Raw genomic sequence first — 20,353 nt, forward strand, 5'->3', positions numbered from 1 at the left:
CGATCAATCCAAGCTGTGACACGTTTCAGCCCTGGCTGGGACATGTGGGTAAAAGAGGCCTTAGAGCCTTCTCAACAGCTTTGCCCTGGGATTTTAACGTGCACTCTTTTGAGTTTATTTGATTTGACTAGATAAGGCAGCTGCTAACAAAGTCTGTATCTGCCACATTTCAGGCTGTCACAGCATTACCATGCCAGGTAGGTAAGGGTAGGACTGCAGAAAGTAAGGGTTCGTTCATCGTCACCACCTGCCCCTACTAAAAACAACAGAAAAGCTTTACGTAATAGTGTTTACTTTATTTCACATATTACCCATGGAGAACAGCTGATACATTCTCTACATCTTTCACCAGTCTGGAATGCGAGATAAAAAAGGTATGGAAAAAGAGTTTAACAACGTTTGACATTCACGATATGAAAAATAGAGGGGATACAATGTTTTAAAATGCCCATATGCAATATATATATATATAAACGTATAAAAATAAAATATATTTTCCAAAAAAGATACAAACAGGACATGACACAGGACAATCTTAAATATCGATACGTATCTCATGATCCACACACACCGCACCGCACATAATTAACAAAAACCACGTACAATTGCACTTTTCCTCTCTGTGACGTTCAAGTATATCGCAGTCCCCGCAGGGACTAGTGAGTGTCCGATTCCCTGCCGGGTGCAGATAGCGCAGAGGGTAGAGCAGGTGGGGGCGACCTGGCCTGCCCGGGGGCCGGCCGCCGGCCGTGGGGCTCCGCCGAGCGCCCCTCCTCGGGGCGGCCGGAGCCGGGCAGCGCAGGGCGCAGCCTCCCGGCGACGAAGGCCCGGTCCCGGCCCCCGGCGGCGAGCACGGCGCGAGGGGCGGCCGCCTTCCAGCCCCAGGCGGCGGCGGTGGGGCCTCGCCCGGGGAGGGCGAGGAGACCGGGAGCGCCCCGGCGGGGCTCTCACAGCTCCCTCGGCGGCGGCACCGGCGGCGCGTCCCGCCGGTCCTCGCTGCCCCGCCGCCCCCGGCCCCGGGAGGGCGCGCCGGGGTCCCGCCCGAACGGACGCTCTCCGCGAGTCCTCCACGAGCCCCCGGAGTGTCCGTGCCTGAGTGCAGCCGGCCGAGGCGCTCACACCCCCAGCGCGGGTGCGCGGGGGAGCGCCCGCAGAGTCCGGGGGGAGCGCAGGGAGCGCCGCCTGCGGCCGTAGCCCTGGGGGCTGATCTTGCTGACGGGGGCGGCGCCGTCCTTATCCTTGTCGGTCAGCTGGTAAATCTGGTGGGCCAGCTTCTGCACCGTGCACGTCCCGAAGCGGCACCCCGTGCGGATGGCTTGGAAGTGGGGGAAGCTGTTAATGCTCTGGCGGTAGCGCTTGACGCGGATGTGAGCATCCTCCCGGCTGCTGCGAGGCAGGAAGAGAGAGCAGGAGTGAGAGCGGCGCGGTGGGGCCCGGAGGAGAGGGCAGGAGACCCGCCGTGCAGCCCCCCCGGCCCTGCCCTCCGCCGAGCGGCGGGAGAGGGGCGACCCGAGCGCGGGGCAGAGCTCGCTGCCCACGGGAGGAGAGGCCCCGCCGTTTTGTGGCCGTTACTTTATCTAGGGATCCAGAGCTCAAGTTACTATTTATATTTGGCTTTCGCAGTGAAAGCGCTGCTATCTTCCGCCGGCTGAAGAGCGCGGGGAAAGGGAGGCGGCTCCCTGCAGGAGCTGTCTCCGGGGCTCGGGGATTTGCAGCAAGGACCCGAAACACCCGGAAACGAGGGGACCCGGAAACTTTCTGCTAGCTTGAGCAAGTGTCCGAGCCCGGAGGGTTCGAGCTGGAAGTTACCTGGGATGCGAGACGCGGGGATCCTCCTTCACGTCCTGGGGCCGTACGAGTGGCTGCACGGCGGCGGCTGCTCCCAGAGCTCGGAGCGCGCCCGAGGGCTTCACGTCCCGCTTGGCTCGGCTCAGTGCCCATTTCGTCCATCTGAAAGGAGCGCAAAGGAAGAGGACAGCCTGTTAGTGCAAGCCTGCAGGGCGGGAGCCAAGCCAAACAGATTCGAGGGGCGATAATCTTCGCCAGCGCTGAGATTTTTCGGACTTTTTTGGGGATGCTTCCTGAAAGGGCACGCGGCCCTGTGCAATTCCCGCAGGGAGTCCGGTCCCTCTGGTCGCAGCCGGAGCCCGGCGCTGGGGCGCGGAGGCTCCAAGAGCGGCTGGGCGCGCTCCCATACTCACTTTCTTTTGAACTCTGTCGCTACGTCCACCCTTGCAGCATCCACCCCGAAGAAGGTCGCAGAGCCGAGATAGAGCAGGGCTACGTGAACCAGTTTCATTCTGGCTGAACTCCTGGTGGATAGAGAAGAGAATTTATAAGCATGTTTGCTAAGATAAGCCAAATAAGGTCTGTCCGTTTCTTTTTCTTTCGGTGGCTCCGAGAACCTCTTCCCTCGGTAGAGCCCCCAGGCTACCGGGAACTTTGTGTGCGACATGAACCAAAAGCTAGTATTTGCTCAGCAACTTATCGCAGAGTAAATAACAGAGCCTCTAAAGTTTACGTTTGTCGAGAGTTTTACTTGTAGAGGCGGCTGAAAACCAGCAGGATTGCCATAATACCCCCAGCGGCTTACATTAGGATTCAGCAAACCCACGAGATTAGAGGGAGCTGGCTTTCAGATCCATCGTTTCCCAACTCCGAGAAGTGTTTTGCTGCCTGGAAGTTTATCCCCGATAGCTCATCTTCTCGCTTCACACGCAGAACTAGCTAATTCTGGACCTTATGTTGTAAACTGCAGCTGATGCCAAGAGCCAGTGCAAGGCTCTGCAGCGTAACTTCAAGCTCTTCAAAACAGCCCAGATTTAGCAGATTTCCACTTCCTCTCCACCTCCCCTTCATCTTTTTTTTTTTTAGGGGAAAAAAAAAAAAAAGCTTCTTACCTGAAAGTGAGGCTAATCCACTGAGACAAACGTTCTCGCAGTAGCGATCCGAGCTCGCAGGGTTTCCTGAGGAGCGAGAGCTCTGTCTTTGTGTGTCTGGAGCAACCACTGCCGAGCTGCGCTCCACCACTCCCTTTTATAGCGCAGCGCGGGGGAAGTGGGTGGACCTTGGCGTGCCTGGCTGGGCGATTTCTCTTTGACACTTACCCCCACCCCCACATCCCAGGCACTGCTTAATCGTTCTAGCATGGACTGGGGGCAACCCATCCTGGGGGAAAATTGGAGGATTCATGTAAATTATCTTCAACACCCCCCCGTGGTACTTTTAGAATTATAACGACAGCTTTTAGGTGTGGAATCCGAGTCCTGGCATAAATTGCAAAAGCTGCTAAGCCCCTCGTTCTGTTTTGCTGGGGACAGTGGTTTTAACTGCCGGTATAGTACAGAAGTCAGTTTGCACTTACAGACCGTGCCGTGATTTCTCACTTCGGGCACGTTAACCTCAGGTGGGGGGAAGGAGGAGCGTAGGAACCGGACCCGATCGATTTCAAGATCCATGCAAATCCATCAAACAGCAAGGTTTCACAAATAAATCCATATTTGGACAATTGAATTGTAATGAGTAACTATAATGGATGTCAGCCTTCTTTACATAAGCTAAGAGGTGACAAATCAGCCGTCATTAATATTTATGACTCAACGTAGGTGCATTTTTCATCTAATAAAGTGTTCCTGATGTACTTGATCCGTTCAAATCAATCAGTTTCAATGGGTTTGGAAGGCGAAGGTAGGAGCGCAAGTTGTGCCCTCGGCCAAGGGGAGCGGTGCCGTTGCCACAAACACAGAGCACCTGAGGTGCGCGGGGTCACGGCTCCAAGCAAGCCTTGCGCAGCTCGCCGGGTGCCGCAGCTCGGTGTACATGACTGCCCTTACTTCACCGGCTCCGCTGCTAAACCAGTGCCCGAACGTCTGCAGGACCGGGGGCTCTAACAGCATTCTCCTGGCTGACCAGAGGCAAAACCTGTTTTTTGCAGCCTGTATCGGCTGTTCGGCCCCGCAGAGCTCTCGCCGCGCAGGGGATGCAGATCCGGGCGCGGCCGGGCTGGTTTTCTCCCCGCCGGGCCGGTTTTCTCCCCGCCGGCCCAGGGGTAGCGCCCCTCGCCCCGCGCCCGGCCGGAGCCGGCCCCGGGCTGCGTGTGCCGGGTGTTTCGCCCGCATCTCGCCGCGAGCGCGGTGTTTCAGAGATCAGGTGAGTTACGTGCTCGTGACTCTGCTTTGCTAGGTAGCCGCGCTCCCTGCTGCACCCCGGAGAGGTATGTGCGAGGGGATGACTGACACTTTCCTACGCGCGGCTCACTCGGGGGGAGCTGCCGCCTCCCTCGCCAGCAGCGGCCGGGCCCCCGGGGGCTCCCGGCTCCGGCCCCCCCCCGACCGGGGCAAGCTGGTGGCAGCGGCTCGCCCTGCCCGCTGCCGCCCCGGAGGGGCAGCGCACGGCTGGCGGTCAGTTTCCCCCCCGCTCCGTTTCCCCGGCCGTGAGCTGGCCTCTGGGGCAAGCCCGGATCCGCTCCTGCGCCGCACCTGCCCGGCCGGAGCACGGGGCGGGAGGCGGCTGCGAGAGCCGGGCAGCCCCGGGCTCTGCCTCGTCCCTTCCGCCGCCGGCTCGGGCGGTCCCGTGGAGCCGCAGCTCCGCTGCCCTCCACGCGGACCGTGCTCCGAAGCAGAAGTGCACCGAGCGAGGGGCTCGGTTTCTTTCCCGGGAAGAACGGGGGAAGAGGTGGCCTAGAGAGGGACGGTGTCGCGAGCGGAGCCGCGCAACTGCACCACATCACAGTGAGCGGCCTTCCGAGACCTCATGAGGCAGCTCAGGCTCGAGGGAGTCCGCAGGTTTACTTTATCAGCAGAAGCTGGAACTGAATCTAACTTCTCTGAATGAGAAGGCAGGATTTTGTGTCACGGGCATTGCTTTGATTTAATTTAAATCTCTTGTTCCAGTAAAAAATCCCACACTTCCCAAAATGCTGGAAAATCCCTCATTAGAATCCTTGGCCAGAAGGGAAGTGCATTTTGTATACTCTTAGGCAAACAATGCAGAAAGAATCCTACATTGGTTTAGGAATAATAATACTATTAAGACAAGTCACATGTGAGTGCCATGCTGACTACAATGGCCATTTTAGTGACACAAAATTAGCTCATTCAGCTTTGCGTGCAGGCAAACTTTGGCACATAAATGATCAGGCGAGATGCAGTTTGTTGCTGACGTGATTTGTGAAAGGGCTTCAGCAGGTAAAGCTGGTTTCAAATCTAACACAAAACATCACATTCTCAGTTCAGATGCTCGTTTTGTTCTTCCTCAGCACTTGCATTCCCAAGCAGCTTGAAAATGAGCAATAGTCACTGAATTTGTGCAATGAGGTAGTAATAAGTTCTGCTTCATAAAAATTACTTTGTAAATAGCTATTTACATTTCAAAAAAATGATACAGAGTGTTCTGTGGACTTTTTTTTGGCAAAGTATTATTCTGAGGCAATGCCACACAGTTCCGCAAGACTGGGCTCTTTTCAAGAAGTGTAGGCTCTCCTCTGGGTGCTGCCTCATCCATCACAGAGAAGTTGGCCTGGAGAAACATCCGGCTCTTGTACTTGTTTACTGGTTATCTTGGGCATGTCATTCAACCTCTCAGTATTGCGGTATGTACAGAAAATTTTACAACATCTATCTAGCAGGGAGATTGTGAGGATCTCCCTGCTGTTTTGTGCTCTTTTGTACAGTATTTTATTCAGGTGAAGTTTTATTCCAAAAGCAAAGGTCTTAACACCTGTAGGCATCAATGGCAAATAAGTTTGAGGCAAATATTCTATGTTGATTATGCAAGAAAATTGTTATTTGAAGCCAGTGGGAGTGCTTTTGCATATTTCATTCCAGGTTGGTACAAACTTTACTGAATTCATATGCAATGAGTATGAATATACTTGATTGTACTTCAGGCTGTATAAAATCAGCACAAAGATGGTACTAGCAGAAGAACGACAACCTATGAAGCGTGTAAAACCCTTGTCAAGCTCCACACAGAAAAGCCTCGCTGTTGGTGCATGTACTCAGACAGCTGTATTGTGTCAAGGGTACAGTGACAAGGGACAATTCCATCTCCAGTGGTCTGACTGGAAATGCGATGGTTTCAGTGTGCCTCATGTCTGGTAGATTTGAGTATGCTAAACAAAACCTCCTCAGTGAGGGAGATGCATATTGGCAGAGAAAAACTGCTTGGGGTCATGGCTGCTTTCCTCTTCTGGTAAGGGGTGTCACTAAACTGAAGGGTGACACTGGATTAAGGGACTGCAGGCTGAATGTGACCTTCATACTTGCTGAAGGAGAAGTTGACTGTACAAGCTGCTGAGAACCTTCACATCTTTTTGGTGCTAAGCACATAGTCTGAATGCGGCAACATTATCCCTTGTATGCTTTCTGTCTCCTGGGGGGGGGACACTGCCCCACAGTTCTTGCCCAGGTCCTGCTGGAGACCTAGGCCTTGGTGTCCACCCACAGCTGCTGCTCTAGGAACCCCTTCATGGCCCGGTAGCAGCCAAGCTACTCTGCTGGAACAGAGGGAATTTTATTTTTGGTGGTCTGGATGAAAGTTCAGTTTACTTTGCATTAGACTTTAAGCGAGCAAACAATGTCTGCTCCACTTCCTCGTTTGTCCTATAAGAATATTAGATTACTCTCTACTAAAGGGAAGTTAAGAAAGTAAATTATGGCTGACTGAACCTTTTTGGTGTCCATGCAGGTATACAGCCAAACAGCTGTGTTGGAGCCCAGATGAACGGTGCCCATCCTGCCACGAGTACCTAAGACGTGCCACTTCTTACGACCTGCTTTATAGACTAACCAAGCTTTGGTTGTATTGGTCTAGATGGAAGAAGGAACAAGGCTGTATATAAAGTGGGTGCTAGTACTATTGGAGACTCAATAAGTAATATTTTCCTCTTGTTAATTTGTTAATGCCCTGAGAAAATTGTTAGATGGTATTCTCCTCCCAGAGGTGCTGCCTTAAAAGAGAAGTGAGACTTAAGTACTGAGATTTGTCATTGCATATTGAACCGTTTTATGAGTGCAGATATGATAACCCTAAGGTTCTGTTTGAGCTCCAAATTAGGTAATTTCTTAGCGTTTCTAAACTTTCGCTCCAGGTTTAGCTACACACAACATTATCCTGTGCTTTCATAAACTGTTGCATGTCCTGGCTTTGTGCTGTTGAACAGCTGCAGCGTCCACCCCTAGGAGTTATGGTGCTGAGCCTTATCCTTGTCCACTTCACCAGCAATGTGTGTCTTCATTAAGATTTGCATTCCTTTTTTGGTACTTCAGAAATGCTTTAATCAAAAAACTCACTGTTTTGAAAGCAGCTTTCTGGGTTTCAGTCATTACAGCCTACAGGATCACGGTCCAAAAAGCCTATGTGTAATTTAAGAAAGGTATTCATTCCTTCTAGCTCCTGCCTAATATAGGAAGTGACTGACCCCACAGCGTGCGTCTCTTGAAAAGTATTACCATTTTTTTCGATGTATATATATGTTATTTCCAAAGTTAATAAGCAATTTATTAAACCTTAGATCTTCCTACATGGTGTTTGACTTCAAAATAGTTAAGCCATGAAGCTGATTGCTTGAAGGAGATTTTGACTGCAGTCCTTCTGTGAGAAGGTACGAGCAAGAACATTGTAATTGATTCTTGAAGCTTCCCAGCTAATTTGCCCCCGGGTTATCAGCAAGACATTGCATTGCTATGTCTCAGCTAAGTAGGAGGTGTAAATATTGCATGCTTGAAACGGAAATGTCTCTGTGAAACTGCTAGTGACTAACTGCTGGGTTCTGCTCGATGGTGGATGGTCAGGAGCAACTTCAGCGAATTTGCTGAATTTCCATGTGCACCGCGGCTGCTGCAGCTCCTCGCTGTGGTGTGACTGATGTCCTTTGTATTGTTTGTTCTCTCTGTGCTGTCAAACAGGACGTACATGGAAGCTTATCATAATGTTTTGGCAGACTCTCAGCCAGTTAGCCAAGCACCGCACTGGCAGACACCCTGTTTATCAGCAGCATCTCTGCGACTGCTGGCAACCCCGCCGGGCTTTTGAGGGTAAAGAGTCCAAAAGGTGCCGGCCTCCCATGCACGTCACGAACAAGCAGCGCGACCTCTCCCCGCCGCTTTGCGAGGCGCCCCAAAGCAGCACGTCGGAGGCGGGGAGGGCGACGAGCCCGATCCCCGGCACGCCGGCGCAAGCCCCGCGACCCGCACTGACGGGGCGGCCGCGTCGGCCACGGCGGGCGGGAGGCCGGGGCAGCCGGCGGGAGTGGGCAGTCGCGCTCCGCTCCGCACCGCAGGGCCGGGCAGGGCGCCGCAGCCTCCGCTTTCACGCCCGCCTTGCCCCTGCCCCGCCGGTGCGGTCGCCGTGAGGGAGAGCGGGGCCCAAATGCTGCTCCCGCCGCGCGGCTGCCTGGCAGGCGGCCGGCGGGCACGGCGGGCACGGCGCCCTTGGAGCGTTCAGCGCGCGACCGTTGGGGCCGTTAGCGCCCGGCCGTTGGGGCCGTTAGCGCCCGACCACTGGGGCAGTCGGCGCCCGGCCGTTGGGGCAGTTAGCGCCGCCGCAGTCGGACCTCCTCTCGGCAGCGACATGTTCCGCGCATCCCGGACAAAACGTAAACAGGAAACATCCTGGAAATGTGGGTCCCGATTCCCCAGGAAGAGCTCCCGGCCGCAGCTCGCAGCCCGCTTTATTTTCGCACAGGCTGAGGGGGGCCGTGGCCCCGGCCCCCGCCCCCGCCAGCTCCTCTCAGAGGTCCCCGCCGCAGGGCGTCGAGCAAAGCCCCGCTCACACACCGAGCTTTTGGCAGAGAGCTGGGCGCGCACCGCCGCACTAGGGGCTGCCCGGGCCCGCCACCATCGCTGCAGAAAATGCCCGGTGCCCGGGGGGCGGGTGCTTCACCGGGCGGACAGCCCGTGGTGCTGCAAGGAGACAAAGCCCGCGGCGGGCAGGAGGGGCCCGGCCGAGGGTAGCATCTGCTGCGTGGTTTGGCGGTCCCGAGGCCCCAGCGGCCCCGCTTGCCTCTCGCCCGGCCCGGGGCAGCGCGGCCGGACCATAGCCACGGCCTCCGCGTGCCGCCGGCGATCCCGCAGCCCACGCCCAGCCCGGCGGGGTCACGGCGCAGCGGGCTCGGCGGCGCGCAGGCGCACAGCGCGCCCGCGCCTCCAACATGGCTGAGATGGTGCCGCTTGTCCTGCGGCGGGCGCGCCGGGGAGGATGCTGAGCCGCCCGGGAGCCGCCGCCGCCGCCGCTGCAGTAGGGGTGTCGAGGCCCGAGACGGGCCCCTCTCGGCCATGGCCAGGCTGGCCGACTACTTCATCGTGGTGGGCTATGACCACGAGAAGACAGGTAGGTGTGGCTGCGCGCAGGGCTGCTCCGCCGTCCTGGCCTCTTCCCCCCTCCCCTCGCTCCTGCCCGGCCCCGGCCCCCTCCCGCCTCCGGCGGGGCCGCGGGAGGAGGAGACTGGCGCGCACACGGCGCCCGGGCCGCGCCGCGGGGAGCAGGGCACCCGGGGGCGACGGCGCCGGCCTCCCCCCGCGAGGGGCACGGCGGGCTGGGAGCCGCGGGAGGGTGAAGCCCTCTTTCCCGAGGCGGAGTGGGACGGTGAGGAAGCGGGGGGGCTGCTCTCCCGGCCGGGCCGCGGCACCTCCGGGCGGCGGGGCGGCCTCGCCTCCGCCCGGCGGCCTCAGCCCACCTGGCCGGCCCCGGCCCCGCAGCCCCTCGCCGTTGTTAGCGGCAGCTCTTCTTTCGAGCAGTGGGGCCGCGACAAACGGCGCCTGGGGACCCGCCCGGCAGCCAGCGGCCTCTCCCGCGGGGACAGCGGGAGCGCTCTTGCGCGCTTCTTTCCCGAGTGATCTCCACGGAAAGCAGCGGTACCGACTGCTGGCCCCCGTCTTCTTTGTGCTCTTAGCTGAGGCACGTACACACGCAGCCACGAAGGAAAGCGAAGACAGTGGAAAGCGACAGGGCTTTTGGCTGTTTCAGCTGGGGGTTTGCAGCTTTTCAGTTAACCGGTGATTACAGAGGTGCCGCTGCTGACACCTCGGGAAGCACTCTGCGTTCAGTAGGCTGTTCAGAAATGGCTGCTTTTCTTGGGGGATCGTTTTCTTGTTTTTTATCTGCTCGGAAGAAAGGAGAGTGGTGTTATCTCTTAACATTTTGTGGGTAACGAGAGTAGCTTCAGTTGTGTAATCTTCTGTTTTGGTAATATCACACTCCTTTGCTGAAAAGACCCGAAATCAGTATGTGAACTGATTTGAAAATGAACTGATTGCCAACTGATACGTGCATGTGCTGGGTATTTCAGAATGATCCTTTGAATGTATGTTGTCAATAAAATAGTATTCTAAACAGTTGAATGTTCCTTAATTTATTTGGCTGTACACAAAACAAACAACACTCAAGTTTGTTACTCTAAGTTATTCTTTGAAGTGACAATTGCTTGGAGGGTATATTTGTTCATTGTAAAATATTAGGTAATAAACTATTAGAATAAGATCTCTTTGTTTTTTGGAAAGATAACATTCAGAGAAATTATGGTATCTATGTGTTTAAAGATATAGTAGCCCACAAAGTTGTACCAAGATTCTCCAGGATTTTACTATACCAGTATTATTACGGTAATTATGGTGTGGTTCCACCTCCACTCACTTTAAATAGACTTGTCCTAACTGCAGTGGCAAAATTATAAGACATTTGAAATGGAGAACACTTTGTCTGAAATAATGTCTTTCCACTCTCCTGTTTGGAACATTTTTCCCTGCAATATTAGAGAGCCCAAGTCAAAACAAAGAAACAAAAAATCCAGGAGTAGGCAAAGCAAGTAGACTTCCTTCTTAAAGGTTATGATCGGTCTGACATAGCCACTATGTGAAATAAAATTGCAGATTATATTGGAAAGCTTTATGTTGGTGAAATGTCTTCATCTGTAGTATTTAAGCACGTGTTTAGCTTCCTGTACATAAATTGTCTTGTTAAGTTTAGTAGAATTGCTTGCGTGTATGAAGTTGAGCAGATCCAGAAATAAGTCCAGAATCAGAACCTTAATTTTTAAAGGTCATGCCCAGAAAGTAACTATTTAGACTTCATTATTTAAATTACTTCTTGCTACTTTAATGCTTCATAATAAAAATGTTTGAAGAAACAACATTCTGTTGGAGACTAGGCATGCATTGTTTTCCAAATTCCTTTACCCCCACATCCAGTCCCATAACACATGGAGTACTGACCTTTCTTTTTCTTGTAAAGTCATAGCTTACTTGATGTGTTTATGCTTCCTTCTCGATGAAAAAGCAGGAGCATATGTTTCTGGGACTGTGGACTTATTACCTGTGAATCTTTTAGGTTTTTATGTTCTCTCTTTTTTTTTTTTCTTCTTCTTCCCATTTTCAACAGTATTCTGGCTTGGTTTAAATACATTTGATTTTAATTTTGAGTGTAATCATATTTGTATTGTTTTTCAAGGATAAGGTATGGAATATCTTTGTATAAACAAGCAAACAAAAATCCTGTAATTTTTACCTTTTTCCCTACCCTATATGTCAGCAACAGTTTGGATAATATGCACTTGAAGTTAGTAAGAAAAGATGTTTATATTAATGACTGTTAGCCCCCAAAAGCTCTCATGCCTATTCTGTTTCTTTCTACAGTAGCCATTATCTGTCCCGATTTCAGATGGGTTAAATGGATGTATTTACATGTGCCAATATCTGCAGTGTATTGAAAATGTGGCGAAGATGTTTTTTTCTTGTTAGTCTAGCAAACCATATTTTCTAGTTTATCAGATTATGTAGCTTTATTAAAAAACATTCACTATAAGTATCTAAAATCATTCATTTGTGCTCTTGTGCAATTTGGGAGTGGGGTTCTAGATTTTCCTGTAGTGGAAAAGCTTTGATTTTGATGTTAAAAGTTTTTATGCAAAATGATTGGAGAATGTTTTTCTTGTCCTCAAATAAACCAAAGAGAGTATCCTTTGAGGATCTGTATCTCAAACATTGCAAAATTCATTTCTCTTACTATCTGGGTCTGTGTAAATTGCTGTTAGTGCAGTCCTCGTGGCCATCCCTGTTAAGTCTTCCCTTCCCTTGCACTAACGCTGTTCGTGGACCTTCTGATGGCCCACTGTAGGATGCTGACCTGTCAGAAGGACCCTTCTTGCTGACTAATTTGTCTATGTGACTTATTTTAATTTTCTTTCTGAGTCAGTTTTCTGCTCATTTTTCAAACAGTTTACTTACCAGGGTATCAGATGAGTGCAGGATCAGCATAAAGGAGGAACAGGAGCATAAGTCACGGCAGCCTGAATTTGTTTCAGCTTGAATCATCCTAGAACCCTGAGCACAAAGCTTTTTGTCAGGTGCCTCCGTCTCCTTTGTACTTTGGGAGAAGTAATGGGTGCCTAAAAGTAGATCATGGAACAGGCGGTTTATTTATGCCTGGCAAGATGTACGGAGATCAGCAGGACTGGAGAATGAGCTTTGCCATTGATTGCTTAGATGTCAGCAGGCTTTCAGGCACCTAGGAAGTTAAGAAAAAATCTTTGTGTTTTAAAGGATGATCTCATTCACCTAGCTTTTTATCTATTTCAGACACAGTTGACTATATTTCTGTTTAAAAACTACTGTCCATAGCTTTCCCCATGAAAATAAACTTGAATTTATCATAGTTATTGCTACTATGTATTTTAAAACTGATTTTGAACCACTACAGAAAATCGTGATAGTGGTAGTTCCTGCTGGAATTTTGTGTTCATTCCTTGGCAGAGGTGGAGAAACCAGATTTAATAAACTTTCCCTGCTTGTTTTAACAGTGGAAATGTGAAGGATTTCGGTGATACACCAAGGTTGATTGCTTTACTGTGTTTATTTTGCATTCACCTGGACCTTTACTAAGGCGATAACATTTTTCTCCAACATATCAGCGCAATATAAAGCTGTTATGTAACTTGCTGCAAAAGGCATTTACAGAAGGCTCTTTGAAGGGAACAGACGTGCTAGAAAATGGAGGCTCTGGGTTAAAAGCAGGACAAAATCCCAGAAGTCCCTACTGTATAGCCACTTTGTTTTTCCATCAGTTTTGAAGTGTACTTGATGTGTTGCACCAAAAGTTTCTATTTCATATGTTTGAATAATGGAATGTTGATGAGATTTAGGAACAACACAGATGTTTGCAAAGATCACAGAAGGGCATGAGAAAATGCCTTTTTTGTTTTGTTTGGTTTTGTTTTTGCTGGTATAAACTATACTCATAAATTTATCACTTGAATTTCCACATGGTGGCACATGTAAAAAGTAAGAGACAACATTTTGTGTCTTTCGTGTCTCAGAAACTGAAAGGTAGGATTAATGAAGAGAGAACTAAATACTGGATTTGTTTATTCTGCCCACGCACCCATAATGGTCTTGCTATAGGATGCTGTTTTCTACACACCTGTGAGAGGGAGAGAATGTTTTCTGTGAGACTTTTCTGCTGTTTTTTTTTAATGTTCTTCCTTGTTGTGTGTAGTTGTAATGCATATGGTAGAAGGTTTAAGGCTTGCAACAGTTTTATGGCAGTTTCATTTGACTGTTGTCGTAACTGATAAATGCTGATACAACGTGTAGGCTCTGTTGTGGTTGTTTCTGTTATGATTTTTATCAGCTTCTTTTTAAGGAAGCCTTTCTTGTCTAACCTAGTTTCATATCCTAATGGGTTTTGAAACTAGATAAGCGATTACTGATAGAGTGGGAGAAATTCCTAAATGCAATTGTCTGATACTGTTTTTTTTTCTGTTCTTTTTTTTTTTTTTCTTCTTTCTGTGGGCAGATTTTGCCTGTGAAGAAGTATTATTTTCATTTTGGGGGTTAAATAGCTTATAATATGATGAGAAGATGTTTTTTTTTTTGGGGGGGGGTATATTTATTGTGTATTCATAGTTGGGCATTCCACTGGGCTAGCACATATATAAGGAGTAGATGATTTCTTGGTGTCTTAATATGCAATTTTTGTAAAATAGAACAAGTAGAAAAATAAGGGTATCAAGTAGTTACTTCAGTGGTTTTCTTACCTGTGCTGGAGCTTAATTTGATTCAAGTGTGATCGAGATCTGAACATGCAAATCTCAAAGTGAAAAAGACCATAAAAACTAGATTATTTCTTTTGTGGCAAAAGGAAGAATCTTTCTTGTAACTGTGGTTTAGTGAAGCATTAGCTGTAGCATCAGAACTGAATCAGAATGCAGATATATAAGTATCTGCTTTTTGGCAAGAGATTACTGTGGCTGGGTATGGCTGAAGAAGGGCACAAGTGCCCTAAACATTTTCCAAGCAAATTAGTTGCTCTAATGTAGGAAGTTATCTCTTGTAACCTTGTTCTTGCTTGGGTTAGTCTTTTGATACAACAGTCTCCCTTGTACCACACAGAAACAGAAAAACAGAAGGAGAGAAGAACATTTTCGTTGCTTTTTTTTTTTTTTTTCCTTGTAAGATAAGGCTATCTTGAAAAACTACTTGGAGGAAAAAAAAAAACAGTATTTTTCTGGTAGCGTTTCTTCCTTGAATGTATTCAGGCTGTAGATTCTAATATGTAATGTTGACAAAAAACAGGAAAAAGCTACGGTTGTTTTGATTTATAGATTCACTAACATTTCAGAAAAAAAACTTAACACAGTTCATTTTAACTTTTCTTTCCTGCAAATGGCTGTTACTGAATCTCTGAAGAACTTGTATTTGAAACTCTCTGCTCACTTGGTCTTGCCTTCATAGCAGCAGTAGCAATATTTTTTTTTCTGCCTATTCATTTAAACTGGGACATTCGCGAGGTTTGAATGTTTATGGTGTAAGCTATCTTAATTTCTCCTAAAACATAAGGACACAGATTTTCTTGAGCGAAGTAACATTTCTTGTCTTTGGGGAGGTTTCAAGGCTAAATTGCAATAAAGAATCTCTTTCCCCTTTTCTGTCCTGGATTAATGTTGTGGATTACCTAACAGAAAGACACTTTTCATACAGCATGTTCATGGAAAACAGTTTGTTATGCAAGCCTGAATACTGTTTAAGCACTGGCCTTCTATAACTGCAAGCATATTTTTCAGTGGGGGACAATGAGAGTGGCATTTAACTCCTACAGCATCACAAACATAACAGCCTTATCTTACAACACTAGAGAAGATAATTATTCTGTTGTGGTAGTTCACTGACATGAATTTAAAACACCAACCACCTCCCGAGCTACTGGTACTTACGAAGTGAAAAACAAAGGAAAACCACAGTCACTGTGGAATCATTTACATGTGGAACAGTAGATTCACTGTTCAACCTTAATAAACATCAGTGTAAGTTGCATCTTACAAATATACACTGGTAATTAGGAAGCCCTCCCTTCAGTTCATCTGTACTTTTACTCCTTTGCAGTAACATGGGATTTTGCAGCTCATTGTTTATATAGTGAAAATAATTATTTCTAATAATGAACTCTGTTGATGCATTTTCTTCAGTTTGGTGTTTTGGGGCTTGTATTCCACTTATATGTATTTGTTGAAATAGATGATTCCTTTGGTGTCAGTGGTATAATCTGAAGTCAAAGACCATCCAAATAGCATTGATTTGGATTTGACAGCGAAATCCCTGCTCATTGAGCCAGCAAGATGCTTGTCATTGCTGTCTGTTAGTGACATGGTTTCACATCTCTGATGTTAACAGTTCTCAATTTTCTAATTTTTCTACATATGATATGAAATGACGAAATCAATTAATGCAGTTTCACTTTGTTTGCTTTGTAGTACTCTTGGGCTCAAGGCAAAGTAACTGATCACAAATTTTCTATTAAACTGGATATAGGTGACAGATGCTTAGTACTGCTGCCAGAACCAGTGGTAGTACAAACAGGTTTTGTGTAGCTGTAGTAGAGGAATGCTAATATACAGAAAGTATAAAATTGTCATAATTCTGGATGCAAATTCATGACAGCTGTATATAAAACCACATTGTACTCTGGAGGGCCTCAACAGATAAAAAGACACAAAGGAATATTACTAAGATTACAAAATCAAATACTTGGAGATTAGGAAAAAAAGGTAGGAATAACATCCTTTTAATGTGACTTATATGTAGCTTCATATGAGTGAAAAACACTTAAAACACAGAAAATTCATTATCTGATACTTGGACAAGTCTTCAGCAAGATTGGAAATGTCTGTTGAAGTATTACAGACTTGTATGTTGGATCTAATGGAATAGTAACTCAAAGGAAGATGAGACATTCTGGCAGAGGTTTTCACAGATACTTGCAGATGCAAAGGGATGGTGACTCCTCTCTAGAATTTTGAATTCAGTTGTGGAAAAATGTGCTTTGGAAAATGGGTTGCATAGAGTTACTTTTGCCAAATGGCATAATTATTAATGCCAGTAGTATTGAGTGCTGTCACTTGGCAGTGTCCTTTCCTCTCTCAGCTCTGTAGTGGGCTGCATATCACTTTATGTGTCTTGGGACCCCTTGCTCTGTATGACATTGGTGGCTCTTACTGCTTGTGTTTGGACTATTCGGGTATTTTGGAGTTCTTCCTGTCTTCTAGTTTGGTTTTCCAGTCTTATCCTGGAAGAATCTCTGACTTATATGTATCTCTTCCTCTGCTTCCTCTTTCCCTTTTCTCTTAATATGTTTAGGCAGTTTTATCCACTCTGTGTTTTTTTTCTGATATTAAGTCCTCTTGTCCAGTCAGTCTGGTTTCTCCTGGTTTTCATCTTCTCTTCTTTGTAGCCTGCCTTTTGTCCTTTGTTTCAGCTCCCAGCAAGATTGACGTCTGTTGGCACATAGCCTACATGAAGGAAGATGTCACCTGATTCGATTCAAGTGAAAAGAAGTACTGTATTTCTGCTCCTGTTCTTAGGCAGACTTTAACCCACGGTTGTTGCTTTCGCAGAAAAGTTCATCTTCAGATTGCCTTCTCTTCCTAGCTTTGGACAAGAGCATGTTTTGATAGCATGCATGTGACCTGATCATTAGTTGGGTTGATACGACAACCATTAAGCATTTCATTTGAGATGAAATTTTCAAATGGTTAAAATAAATATCTGTTTGTCATGTAAACACAAAGGCTGGGTTTGATTCTGATGTAAATTTCAGGCCTAAAAGAGTGTTTGTAAGAGTTTTAGTTCAGGCAAAAAAAAAGTCCTTGTCCCCGGTCTTATTTCTTAGAAACAGCATAAGTATTTGCTCTGAAGTTTTCTGAAATAATTCAGCTAGAGGCAGATATTAAGCATTGAGACATAAGATGGTACATTTAGTTTGGCTAAATTAGAAATAATTGAAAATAGTTATATTTATGTAAATGGATTAGATAAATATAAATTACATAACTATATCAATTTTACCTTATAGAATAAGAGGTTAGAACACCCTGAGTAAGGCTTATGTCTGTGAGCTATTTGCATATTTAAAGCATTGCACCAGCTATAGCACAATAAACCTTTTAGTTTCAACACAGCATTATTTAACTCTTCATTTTCACATTTTTAATTTGCACACTTAACATATATATTTGTGCTTTGGACAAAGAAATATGGACGCTGGTCCTTTTCCGTGACTTTTTCTATGAAATATAAATGTAATTCCTAAATGGCAGTAAGCATAAGCTGACTGTACTACTAACAAAATACCGACGACTTTTGAAAAAGTACAGTTATGATCTTGTCCATTAACAAAGCATAAAGATAATGTAATGGATTTTTAATTCTTAAGTACTGGTGAATGGGCATACCATACTTTTTAAATAACTGTAAATTAGGAAACTGTGTTTTCTAATGGTATTATAGGGACAGCATTTCATAAGAATATAAACTGCATAGAAAAAGCCATATGTTCTGTTTCTGCAGAACTATTTCTTCATAGTAGCCTCTTCTCCCAGAAACATATAGTAGGTCTGTGGAGCTTGTGCAATGACTAAGCTGTTATTGTTCTATATTGTTAGCATATGCTATTTTAAAACTGTTTAACACAAATGATTCTAGTAGAAGTTACCAAAGCACTTCTTTGTCCTTTCTTCTTGACTGGTAACTTGTGAAGAGAGGAATTTGTTTTTTTTGAAGAACCTGGAAATTTGAAAGGATAATTTCAAAGGAAAAATGATACTTTTCCTCCCTAAAACGCTGATTTAAGACCATGTTTTTTTGCCATATGGTATTGGTAATTAATTTATTTCTCATCTCTTTCAAGTTGTGAGTTTTACAATAACAAGACCCAGAGAAAGGTGAAAAAAAAATCTTCTCTGATATTTGTTTAGTACAACTCTCAATTCTGATCCTGTCAGAGATGGCAGTGGATGCTGATGTGGTTGGTCTAAAGGTGTCGTTGAATTCATCATGTCTAGTAGAAGTGGCCAGATTTGCCCTCGACATACTCCTCTCTCTCAGCTTTGAAAACTCATAGTACTTCCTGTGGAGTGCTGTGGCTGGGGGTGGCCTTTGTGCGGTTCAGAAGGTTGCTGCTCGGTGTGTGAGCGCAGGGTCCTTCTGGAGGTTCCTGGTGCTGGCACTTGGTTGCTGGTGGGCTCTTAGGCAGAGGCTTTTGTGAGGCAGATGAGCTGGGGCATCTATCTGAGCAATAGAGGGTGCCTGCGCTGCAGCTGAGGCACTAGTCTGAGGCACTGAGGGAGGGGAGAGCTGCTGCCTGAGCACTGCCCACTTTGAGGTTCACCCCACGTTTCTTAGAAACATTATTAATGAATTATTCTTATTTCATGCTTCTGAGGACCTACTTGCTTCGGCAAAATATGAAGCTGAAAGTGCATGTTTCTCATGATCAGCAAGTTTTATCAATGGTAGAGAGCACAAGGTTTGGAATGGATGCTTTTAGAAGTATTTCTGAAACATGAGTTAATTAGGTGTATGTGCAAAATAAAATGATGCTTTCTGTAGTAATAAATAGTCAGGATTTAGAGCTTGTGTTCAGAAATGCAAGCCAGTTCATAGGGCTGTGGAAAAGTAGCTTCCTCTCGAGATGTTTTATGGGTACTTTAGTAATTATTTTACTTATTGTAAGTTTTAGCAACAAATTCTGGTCAACTTTGCTGAAGGGATGTGAGGTAATGCCTGTTGAACTCTCAGATTTGCCCTTTAGCTGGAGGCAACTACCCCTACAACAATTTTGGACACTCGTGCCTGTTCCCTGCTAGTTCCACTAATGAACTGACATTTTGACTCAAGCTGCCAGTAAACGTGCTTTAAGCTGAGACACCTGAATTTGTGTTGACATGGAAGGAGCGTGGGACACATTTTTCCAGCTCTGGGGAGCTGATAGTTTCCAGCAGAAAAGCAGCAAAAAGACCTAGAGGTGTTAACATCCCAAACCATCTCAGAGGGTTTTTGTAGGACTAGAGTGTCAAAGCTGTGGTGTCAGCTGTGATGGCATTGTAATCCAGGACTGCCAAAGCAAGTGTTGTGTTTTTTCAGTTACAGGCAACCAAAAAGAAAACAAAACCATAGAAATGCACATGCTCGTGATTTGGAATTCAAAACTCATCTTTCAAAAGATTCTCTTTCCTGTTTGATTAATCTGCATAAATAATGATACTAGGTTTGCCACTGAATAAACAGTGTTGATACTTTTATAAGGTTGTTTTTTCAGTACTCTGTTTTCCAAATATTTTGTTTATAGTGTTTATTATGAAGAGAGATGAGATCATAGATATTTAACAAAATACCCTTGTGGAGGCCGTTTTTATTATTTTGTTCTCTTTTGCTACATGCTATATTTTTGGAAGAGGCAAGACTGCCACTTGAAGTGTTTAATGTTTTGTGAGAGTGTGGTCTTGAAATATGTCCCGAAAACATACTTCTAGCTTTCTGGCTTTGTAAGATGCTTTTGCATTTTTTCTATATTAATTTTATTTGTATGTTTGCTCGTTTGTGTATGTTGGTATGCAGTTTAAGAACATGCAGCGTCACTGGTCCAGTCCCTAGACATAGTCATTGACACTCCGAGTTCCTTTTTAATAGTCTAGTAGCAGAGAGAAGATGCTGATTTACTTCCATGCTTAATTCGAACAAAGCTGAGGATTGTTCTTCGTTACCATGAGATGAGGATTTTAGAGGCCTACCTCAGAAGACTATAATTTTAATGATCTGTTGTTTATATTTAAAGTTAGAAAATCCAGAGTTAAGATTTACATATGAGTAATAAAAATAAACTTAAAAAAATCAAGTCCTAATTCAGACTGGACGCATAGTGTCATAGGTCTTGCAGAATCAACTGTGGAGGTGCTCCCTGTTCCAAGGTTGTGATGACTGAAGATGGGATGTTGGGAAATAATTGGTAACTCTAGTCTTTCTTTGTTATGGAGTTGTGTGTGTGCTGTTTATTCTTTCTGTGTGCTTAAAGTTATAATAAATTTTGT

At 46.4% G+C, this 20,353-nt stretch overlaps 3 protein-coding genes across 10 annotated transcripts in view; 2 read left to right on the forward strand and 1 right to left on the reverse strand.

The window, feature by feature from the left end:
• Positions 1 to 275: 275 nt before the first annotated feature.
• Positions 276 to 3,027, reverse strand: ADM (adrenomedullin). The gene is made up of 4 exons (XM_080593335.1): positions 2,901 to 3,027; positions 2,202 to 2,312; positions 1,810 to 1,950; positions 276 to 1,386 (listed from the first exon to the last, which is right to left on the reverse strand). Exons 2-4 carry the CDS (start codon positions 2,297 to 2,299, stop codon positions 1,116 to 1,118), a joined length of 510 nt encoding a protein of 169 aa, XP_080449461.1. The 5' UTR covers positions 2,300 to 2,312; positions 2,901 to 3,027; the 3' UTR covers positions 276 to 1,115.
• Positions 3,028 to 3,195: 168 nt separating this feature from the next.
• Positions 3,196 to 9,159, forward strand: LOC308196557 (uncharacterized protein; the record flags this gene model as incomplete). The annotated part of the gene is made up of 2 exons (XM_080595693.1): positions 3,196 to 4,149; positions 6,688 to 9,159. The coding sequence occupies exon 2, from the start codon at positions 8,371 to 8,373 to the stop codon at positions 9,157 to 9,159; it is 789 nt and encodes a 262-aa protein (XP_080451819.1). The 5' UTR covers positions 3,196 to 4,149; positions 6,688 to 8,370.
• The window catches only part of SBF2 (SET binding factor 2), a 255,910-nt gene continuing 244,643 nt past the window's right edge, over positions 9,087 to 20,353 (forward strand). For 3 of the 8 annotated variants that reach the window (XM_080593223.1, XM_080593226.1, XM_080593224.1), the window contains exon 1: positions 9,128 to 9,330. In XM_080593223.1, coding sequence (XP_080449349.1) covers positions 9,276 to 9,330 — 55 coding nt within the window. In that variant the 5' untranslated portion in view covers positions 9,128 to 9,275. Of the gene's footprint in view, positions 9,331 to 20,353 lie in introns of all 8 variants that reach the window. The other 5 variants (XM_080593221.1, XM_080593228.1, XM_080593227.1 and 2 more) reach the window with 4 other exon arrangements.

The sequence above is a fragment of the Anser brachyrhynchus genome, assembly GCF_964034855.1.
Source record: "Anser brachyrhynchus genome assembly, chromosome: 5".
NCBI lineage: Eukaryota > Metazoa > Chordata > Aves > Anseriformes > Anatidae > Anser > Anser brachyrhynchus.